Below are 10455 nucleotides of genomic sequence, written 5' to 3'. Positions count from 1 at the left end.
AAGGCCAACTTCAGATCTGGATAACAAGGCTGCATCATCTGTATACAATAATACAGGAACTTCTTGGCCTGCCAAAATAGGTGCATGATGGGCGTGTTTTTTTATATAAGGCACCATATCGTTGAGATAAAAGTTAAAAAGAGTAGGGGGCCAATAAGCAGCTTTGTTTTACCCCTTTAGCAAGGTTGATAGAATTTGTTAGCTGGCCTTCTGAGCCATAACGTATCTGCACAGAGGGCTCTTCATATAATTTAAAAATGAGACATAGAAGCCTTTTATTTATTGTGGACTTGTTTAACGTGGTCCACAAGTGAGATCTAGGGATGGAATCAAAGGCAGCTTTTACGTCTATAAATGCCACATAGAGACAATTACCAACTTTAGATGAATATTTCTCAGCTAAGTGGTAAAGAACAAGACAATGATCCAAAGTAGAGGCACCTTTTCTAAAACCAGCTTGCTCAGGATAAAGGACCTCATCGGCTTCCAACCAAGACTGTAGTTTAGAATGGAGGAAAGCTGCATACATTTTACCTAAGGATAAGAGCAAGCTGATAGGTCGATAATTTGCTGGGTCACTTCTAATGCCTTTTTTATATATTGGCAGTATTACTGCCAATATTTCCACAAAGCTGGTATAATTCCTGTTTTATTCACTTGGGTAAAAAGAAGAGCCATAAGGGTGCTCCTCCAACCAGGATTTAATTTTAATAAGTCAATTGGAATTAAGTCTGGCCCAGGTGCTTTAACTGAGCTCATTCGTTCGATCAGACAAATCACAGTCTCAGGGGTAACTGGAGGCCAAAGATCAGTGTGAGAAATCTGAAAGTTAAAATTAAAAGTCTTTTTTAAAACTGGAGGGAAAATATTTCTCCCAAGTTTCAGAGGTTATACAGACAGAAAATTTGAAGGCTGTAGATAAGCCCCTATTAACTATTTTCCAAAAGGCTTGTGAGTCTTTACTATGAATGGCTGCTATAAGTGTCTCCCATTCTTTTTGTTGGGCTGCCTGTTTTTTTATACCTAATCATATCCCTGAAAAACCTTTCCAAACTTTAAATGAAATACCTCTTAAACTATGTGACTCAGAAACTAGAATTCTTAAAGAAATCCCGTGGAGGGTAAGAGAAAAAAGACAAGACTACTCTGTACTCTCAAAGCAAACAACATACAATATAGATGGTTGCTAACAAAAGGTCTTTTTTATATATATAAAGCAAAAAGTTATAAGATCAATTCGCCCTTTAAAACAGATGACTTTATTGAAAGACATGGAAAAGACTTTGGATGGCAGGAGGAAGAGGAAGAATTAACAGATGTGGAAGAAGATTCCCAGAAACAGAATGAGGCCCGCGGGACCGAAACTACACAGGAAAAGGAAAATAGAAGAAGGAAAGAAATACACCCTTCACAAATTGTTACAAGACAACAACAAAAGGACAACAAGGTAGTAACAGAAAAAGACAGAGAAGAATAGTCAAAGACTAAAGTTACTATCAATTAATGTTAATGGTCTGAACTCACCACAAAAAAGATCAAGAATATTTCATCAAATAAAAAAACTTAGAGCAGATGTGATCTGTCTTCAGGAGACCCATATTAAAAAAGAAGATCAACGCTTTCTTGAGATTAAAAAACTGGGTAAATCCTTCATAGTGGCAGATGGAAAAAAGAAAAAAAGTAGTTACGTACGTCAAGGAAAATCTGCAACCAGAATTGCTATTTAAATCGGAAGATGGATGACTTGTGATAATTCAAATCCGAAGACAGAATAAAATAACACTTATAGTAAACATTTATGCTCCGAATCAAAAGCAAGAAAAATTCTATACGCTAGTAAGAGAAACAGTGGCTAAACAAACATTTGATGAGATCTGTCTAGTGGGAGACTTTAACGCGGTTTTCGCTAGAACAATGGACAGAAAAAGTCTATACACAAAACAGAAACAAGGTAACGAACTTCCAAAATCCTTTATTAGAACAGCAGAATAGTTCAGTCTCATAGATGCATGGAGAACCAGGAACATTGATAGAAAAGACTTTACCTTTTTTATTCAAATAGAGACAAATCCTGGTCAAGGTTAGACATAGTGTGGTTGTCTGCAGAGATGGTCAATGATATCTGGGAGGTCGAGATCCTCCCAGCTACCTTTGCGGACCATAACCCAATCATGTTGACCTTATTGGATACTCCAAGAAGAAAAAGACTCTGAATACACTTCTTCTTAAAGACAAAAAATTCATAACAGAATCTAAGATGGAATTTCATTTTTTTTAGAGAAAATACACAACCAGAAGTCTCCTTAGAAACAACTTGGGATACATTTAAGGCATATGCGAGGGGATGATTCAATGGGCAAAATGCCTGGAAAAGAAAACAAGAAAATAGAAAACTCAATCAGATCCAAGAAAAAATAAAGAAACCAAAATGAAGTTGACAAATGTTAATCAACTATCTGCAAAAAGTCTACAACATCAGCTAAACTGTATTCTAACCCAAGAAATTGCAAAAAAGATTAACTATGCGAGACAATATTACTTTGAAAATTCCAATAAGCCAACGAGATGGCTTGCCTACAAATTAAGAACTGAAAGAGAAAAGGAAATTATAAAGAGCTTAAAAATGAGAAGAATATACTTTAAAAGATTTGAAAAAGGTGGCAGAACAGTTTTACAAAAGATTGTATGAGCAAGAAGATATTCAGCCAGATAACATAAAACACTACTTGGAAAAATATTTAGAGGGAAAATTTACCAAAGACCAGAAAAAAATTCTAAATGACCCCATTTCTATGTGTGAAATAACTGAAGCAATAAGAAATTAAAAAAAAATAAGAAAACCCCTGGGCCAGATGGGGTCCCTATAGAATGTTATAAGATCTATGAAGAGGAGGTGACGTTACCATTGAAAGAAATAATGAATAATATTATAGATAAAGGTCAAATGCCATATTCTTGGAAGGAAGCTCAAATCACGTTAATACATAAACAAGGGTCAGAAAGAAACGAAATCAAAAATTATAGACCAATATTTCTCCTCAACGTTGATTATAAGATCTACACATACATTTTAGCCGGAAGGCTAAAAAGGGTGTTGCTGCAAGTCATACATAAGGATCAAGCTGGATTCCTACCAAAGAGGCAGATTAAACATAACGTTAGAACAATACTCAATGTTTTGGAATTCTACGAACAACACCCAGAAAAAAGCATGGCCCTAATATTTGTTGATGCTGAAAAAGCCTTTGATAACGTAAGCTAAGCTTATTGGAAAAACTAAGAAGATGGGAATGCGGAAAAAACTTTTGAACAATTATTAGAGCAATATACGATAAGCAATCAGCCAAAATAATAATAAATGGATATTTAACCCAAAGTACAAAGATCCAAAAGGGCACAAGGCAAGGCTGCCCCCGTCTACTTTTTATTTTTGCGTTAGAAACTTTATTAGTACAGGTTAGAAACAAAAGAGAACCTTATTAGTACAGGTTGGAAACAAAGGAGAAATTAATGGTCTGCAAATTAAAGGAGAAAATTTTAAAGTTCAGGCCTTTGCTGACATCATTAGAACAATTATTGAACACTTTATACAAATATGGTAAAGTGGCAGGGCTTAAGGTAAATAAAAATAAAACAAAGATACTACTGAAACTGTGAAGAAAATGTGAGGAGGTTATTACAAGAAACCTCTGAATTTGAAGCACATAAGAAAATTCAATATCTAAGAATCTTTTTGACAACAATGACAATTATAAAAAATTAATCTCCGAAATAAAGAAAGACCTAGAAACTTGGAAAACACTTCACATACCTTTACTTGGAAGAATAGCAACTGTAAAAATGAATGTTCTACTGCGTATTTTTTTCCTCTTCCAAACAATTCCTATTCTAAGAAACCAGAGTTTCTTCAAAGAATTGGAAAAACTTATAAAGGATTTTATATGGCAACAGAAAAGACCAAGAATAAAGCTAAAATATTTACAAGAAAGGAAAAGAGAGAGGTGGGTTAGCTCTTCCAGATTGGGCTACGTACTATAAAGCAGCAGCAATACACTGGATAAAGGAGCGGATTATCCAGGAAGATATAAGATTACTTAACTTGAGGGCCATGATTTAGTGATGGTTTGGCACGCTTATTTGTGGTATAATAAAGCATTTTCCTATAGCTACTTTAAACAGCATACAATCAGAGGTGCACTATATAAAACTTGGGAAGAGATAAAGAAAAAATACTACACAAAAACACCGAGATGAGACTCGCCTATAGAAGCATTTGTAAAACCCTCTCTTTATGTAAAGTATTCTAAATGGCGATATGAAGATCTTCTCAATTCAAATGGAAATCTGATTCTTGAAGATATATTAAAAGAACAAGGTACAAATCTGACCTGGTGGGAGAAAACCCAACTTATCTCAAGATGGTCAAAAGACAAAAAAATAAAATTCTATGAAAACCAAACCTAATTAGATAAAATCTGGCTAGTTACAAATGAAAGATTTATTTAAAAAGATTATAATTTTTGGCTCGAATGGAAAATGCAAGATGAGTGGGTGAAACCCTCTATGATAGCATGGGCACAGGATATAGGACATAACCTAGAACTAGATCAATGGGATAAAATTTGGTCAAGAAACATAAAATTTGTGAGAACAAGCGCGTTTAAAGAGAATATTGTCAAAATGTTCTGTAGATGGCACATATCTCCAGTAAGACTAAATAAATATAATAAAAATATAGGAAAAAGCTGTTGGAAATGTAATTATGGCAATGGCACCTACTACTCATGTAACAAAACTAAAAAAGTTTGGCGTATGATAAAAGAGATTATTGATATTAGTTTTTAAAATCCCATTTGCACCAGAATGCTTTTGTTGAATGTTATTCCTGACTCTAAGAAAAATGAGTTATATTTAACCATGCAAAATTTTGACTGCAGCTAGAATTGTACTTGCTAAGAGATGGAAAGATGGAAACATTCCCACTAGAGAAGAATTTATTTTTAAATTACTTGATGTAGCAGAAATGGAGAAACTAACCTTCATTATTGATATTTGAAAATTATTGGATTGGATTCTATAGATGGTTAACAGAGTCAAAATTTGGTTTACATGAATGAAGAAACTGAACTTAACAGCTATTGTAGCAAACTATCCTTATATGTATACTGGCTAACATTTAGCAGTGCAAAATTTTGTTCATATGTTGTTGACACAATGGATTGTGAAGATCTCTGCAACTATGACAATACGAATAGACAATGCAATTTATTTTTCAACAGAAAAACCAATAAAAATAAATTTAAAAAATGCTTTGAATGCCTCTCAAATGGATGTATATTTAAACCTCTGTTTTTTATTTACTTTGAAAAATAACTTTATTTCCTTTTAAATTTTAGCATGTACCTCCTTATTCTATAATAACAGATTATTTATCCTCCGATCTGTTTTTTTTCCTGCTCATGTTCAATATCAAATTTGAATACCATTGGTGTGAGTGGTCTATCAAAGACATTGCCTCCATTGACATTCCATAACCCCTTGCTTTAACATATTTGCATCTGCAAAGATATAATCAGTATGGGAGTGCAAGTTATGCCTATACAGGAAGTAGAGTAGTCTTTTTTTGACAGATGCTTATATCTATAAGTATCAACCAATGATATGTCTTTAAACCAGTTCTTTAAAAAGTTAGGAATCCTGCTGGTGTTTTGTTGAATGTTCCTTTTTTGTATATTTTCCATTGTGGCTTAAATGCTGCTGCCTTGGGGAATTTATTATTACATGCAGTATGTAATTATATTCAATAAATCAAGTACTGTTTTTATCACAGGTGTTCAGATCCTGGGTCTGAAGTTGGAGTTGTAGAAGAGTCTCCTGAAAAAGCACTGACCTGTAGGTATTGGTGTAAAGTGATTTTTTTTCCTCACCTATACTGGATGACTCTCAAAATCTGGGAAATGGTGGTCACCTCACCATAGTGAAATTTGCTTGCTGAGAGAGCAGAACGTGGCAAGAATTCTGAAATGATCAACTGATCCCAAATGCTTGCCACCTTAATGGACAAGGGAGCTTGTATTTTGGAGACAGACAAAAGAGAGTTGAACTACTAGAGGAAAAACTTGTTTGTAGCTGTGCTGGTTCAGAATACAGATCCCAAACCAAAACATATGGTCTAAAGCATGTCAAGTCACAACTGACTTATGTTGACCCCCTCATGGGGTTTTCAAGGCAAGAGATGTTCAGAGGTGATTTGCCATTGCCTGCCTCTGTGTAGCAACCCTGGACTTCTCAGATGGTCTCCCATCAAACTACTAATTGGAGCTGACCCTGCTTAGCAGCTGAGATCTGACAGAATTGCCCTAGCCAGGACAGATAATAAGGTCCATGTAATAACTTTTTATTATTGGACTAACCAGAATGACACAACTGTGAAAGCTTTTGAGTTCACCAGAATGCTTTGCCAGGCTAGATACTAAAGAAAGAGGACAATTTTTAGGCCATGATTTTTAGGGCCTGTTCTTGCTAGCATAATGATGGACTGGTGTATTGTTGTCAGCTGTGTTACCTCCAAGCTGTGCTAGGGGGTGCTCGCACACAGCATTTTAGCTGGCAGCTCAGCCTATAACATTTTCCCCTCCGTTGGAAACAATGGAGGATGGGGGCACCTCCTTCTGGGGCTCATAGAATTGGATCCCTAGTCCAATCTGGTCCAATCTTTTTTAAACTTGGAGGGTTTTTTTGTGGAGAGGCACCAGCAGCTATGCTACAAATGTGGTGCCTCTACCTCAAAAAATAGTCCCCCTGAGCCCCAAATACCCCCAGATCAATTCTCCATTATAGCCTATGAGGCCCATTGACTATAATGGTCCCCATAGGCTACAGTGGACCCAGAAAACGGGGTTTTTTGCACACTCCTATTATGCTTTTCAGTAAGATTTGTAAGATGCCTTGAGTCACAGGGAAAAGCGGCATATAAATATTTGAATAAATAAATCTGGCCAGATTGATAAGATTTAATCAACTTCCTGTTTGTTAGCTTAGGCAGGGTTCTGACAGTAATTGTTCCTCCTCTGTTATACTTGACCTGTAATGCTGGTTGTCATATTTCACTAAAAAAACCAAAGTAGACTGCAAGAGTTCCCCCCCCCCCAAAAAAAATTGCTGGTATGCTTTCTAAGGCTCAGCGCAGGGTGACAGTGTGAGGCCAGGCCTACCAATATAGTGGAAAGGGGTGGGTAGAGCTATTATCTGGAGGACAGGTCTACCAATATAGTGGAATGGGGCAGATAGACCTGTTTGCTGGAGGACACATCTACCAATATAGTGGAAAGGGATGGGTGAAATTTGACTTGATTCTGTTTTCTCTTATAATGTTGAAATTATTCTTAAAATATAGTTTAAATATAATTTAAAATAATTTTTTCTGAGATTTTTACAAGATAATGGAAATAATCTTCTAAAAACTAATTTACACGATAGTCAAATGTAGACTCGGTCACAGCTTTAATGCTACTAGCTTTTTTCACTCACGAGGTAGAATTTCTGCTCACAACACTGTGGAACTTAGAGGGAATATTGGTTGTCAGATCACACTCTAGTTTCTCTAAGCAAGAAAAAGTAAATGGTGTGTCTCCATTGAAAATGACATTATTGTAGATTTATTTAGACATTATTGTAGATTTATTTAGAGTAGGCTGTGACCTTGCAAAGTCTCACCCATTTTGTTTTGTACTAAAAAGAAATGTGCAGTCTTTTAGGAAGGGAAAAGCTGGTTCTGTGCGTTTGTTTTGCCAGAGAAAGCTTGTGATGCAGATAATTTAGTAGATAATGGAAATTGGCAGTCTTTTTCCTCTGCAGAAACATGCTTCCTAGAGCTGTGGGGAAGGGAGTTTGAAACATTTGGACTTTCCTTCTTTAGAAATAATTGCTAGGGAGAAGGGAAGGAGAAAAAAAGCATAGCATAGCAAAACTGGATTTCTCAACAGAGGCAAGCAATGGTAATGACAGAAGCAGGTTTCAGTTATTTTTTTCATGTGTCTAGTTTGAGCCTTCATTCCTTGGTCTTGCCCTTTGTCAGGAACACAACCTTGATGTGATGACATAAAAAAGCCTTGATGGGTTTGTCTTTCCTCCCTTTAAAGGTGGCTTAAGAAGGAGTCCCCGAATCAAGCAGTTGTTGCTGGATAGAACGTTCTCTGGTTCCTTTCAATCCTCCAAGGCTATCATAAAGAATGTAGAGGAGGTGCCTTCTGCACATCTAGAAGGGCCAGGCAATCCAGAGGATTTAACAGGTATGGAAGTGGGTTGCTGCTTTGTCTCTGTGAGGAACACCTCTCTGTGTCTAATAAGAGTGATGCATGTTAGAGCCTGAACCTACATGTGAAAGTTGTTTTGATTCCATAAAAGTGTTTGTTTGTTTTTTAAACAAAATCCAAAAGGAAAGGAGAGGTTGCAGATACTTGTCGGTTTCTTAAATAAGGGGAGCTAGTGAAACATGGTTTTGGATTAGTATCTGGGAAACCCAGGTTTGAATCCCCACTCGTGCCATTGAAGCTCATTGGATGCCCTTGGGCCAGTTACATAACTCTCTTAGCCTAACCTATCTCACTGGGTGGTTTTGGGGATAAATTGGAGGAGTGGAGAATGATGTAACTTGCCGGGCCCCCATTGGGGAGAAATACAGGGCATAAATTAATTTAATTAAGCGTGCAATTAACAGACTGCATTTCTTCTTCCAAATGCAGGCTTTTGGGAGTGGAAAAAAGTCTTGGGCATCCTGAGTCTGCATATTAAATTCTCACTATTAGGAATTTTGAATTTTTTTAACTTTTTTTTTTAATAACAGAATTGCCTTGTAGAAACTGGAAGCTCATTCGGCCTAAGTTCTTTCAAAAGGCTTGGACGTCTGCAGTACTAATATTCTTACATACACCTGAACTATATGCTTAAAAGGGGTCTTGTGCTGTGAGGGTCTCTGTGGTGAACTGCAGAATGGAATCCAAGATGCTGTGACTTGTGGGAGAAGGGCTAAGAACCCTTCAAGTTGGTTCTTTATTGAAAATTGCACTCACTCTCTGCTACTCGGCAACTGCATGGTAGAGATTCAAGTTTCCAAATGTTGGTCTATAGAACCTGTAGTTATTGCTGTACTCTTGTATGCTAAATAAAGTTCATTCTGTCCTAAATCCCCCTCTATCTTCTGCCCTAGATAGCGGCTAGATGAAATAACTCTGTCATAGTAGGTGATTTTAACTACCACATTTATTGGGTCAATATGTGTTCAAGTTGGGAAAAAGAGATTGAGTTTCTAGACACTCTAAATGACTGTGCTATGGAGCAGATGGTCACAGAACCTACCAGGGGCGGGCGATCCTGGATTTGGTCCTAAGTAACGCCCAAGACCTGGTGAGAGATGTAAAAGTGATTGCACCGCTTGGGAACAGTGACCATAATGTTATTGAGTTCAACATTTGTATAAATAGGGAGTTGCCCAAAAAGACCAACACAACCACTTTTAACTTTAAAAGGGGTAACGTCTCTGAAATGGGGGGACATGTGAGGAGGAAACTGAAAGGAAAAGTAGAAAGGGTCAAAACAATTGGGGAATCTTGGAGACTATTTAAAACTACCATCCTAGAAGCTTAGAAAAAATATATACCGCAGGTTAGGAAAGGCACAGATAGCTATAGAAAAAGGCCTGCATGGTTAACAAACAAAGTAATGGAAGCTGTAAAAGGTAAGAAGGATTCCTTTAAGTGGTGGAAATCTAGTCTCAGTGAGGTTGATAAAAGGGAACACAGGCTGTGGCAAATAAAATGCAAATCTGTGATCAGACAGGCAAAAAGGGAATATGAGAAGCATATAGCAAAAAACATAAAGACCAACAATAAAACTTTCTTCAAATACATTAGAAGCATGAGACCAGCCAGGGAGGCAGTGGGGGTAAAAGGGCTACTGAAGGATGAACCTGTTAGTGTTCTTCGAGGGAGTGAACAAATGTGGCCAAGGGGGACCCAATAGATGTTGTTTACCTTGACTTCCAGAAAGCTTTTGATAAAGTTCCTCATCAAAGGCTCCTAAGTAAGCTCAATAGTCATGGGATAAAAGGACAAGTCCTTTTGTGGATCAAAAACTGGCTAATTAATGGGAAACAGAGAGTAAGTATAAATGGGCAATTTTCTCAGTGGAGGGTGGTAAGCAGTGGAGTACCGCAGGGATCAGTACTGGGTCCGAAGCTTTTTAACTTGTTCATTAATGATTAGGAGTTGGGAGTTAAGCAGTGAAGTGGCTAAATTTGCAAATGACACGAAATTGTTCAGGGTGGTGAAAACCAGGGAGGATTGTGAGGCACGCCAAAGGGATCTGTCGTGGATGGGCAAGTGGGCGTCAACGTGGCAAATGGGGTTCAATGTGGCCACGTGCAAAGTGACGCACATTGGGGCTAAAAATCCTAAC

General features: G+C 37.1%; 1 protein-coding gene across 1 annotated transcript in view; it reads left to right on the top strand.

The window, feature by feature from the left end:
- Nucleotides 1–10455, top strand: part of TICRR (TOPBP1-interacting checkpoint and replication regulator) — a 43451-nt gene that overhangs the window by 27773 nt on the left and 5223 nt on the right. Inside the window, exons 17-18 of the mRNA XM_015419245.1 lie at nt 5831–5892; nt 8142–8291. Of these exons, the coding sequence (XP_015274731.1) occupies nt 5831–5892; nt 8142–8291 (212 nt within the window). The remainder of the gene's footprint in view (nt 1–5830; nt 5893–8141; nt 8292–10455) is intronic.

This window comes from Gekko japonicus, unplaced genomic scaffold (assembly GCF_001447785.1).
Source record: "Gekko japonicus isolate JY-2015 unplaced genomic scaffold, Gekko_japonicus_V1.1 scaffold111, whole genome shotgun sequence".
Classification (NCBI taxonomy): Eukaryota; Metazoa; Chordata; class Lepidosauria; order Squamata; family Gekkonidae; genus Gekko; species Gekko japonicus.
This window is presented reverse-complemented; position numbering and strand designations above follow the sequence as displayed.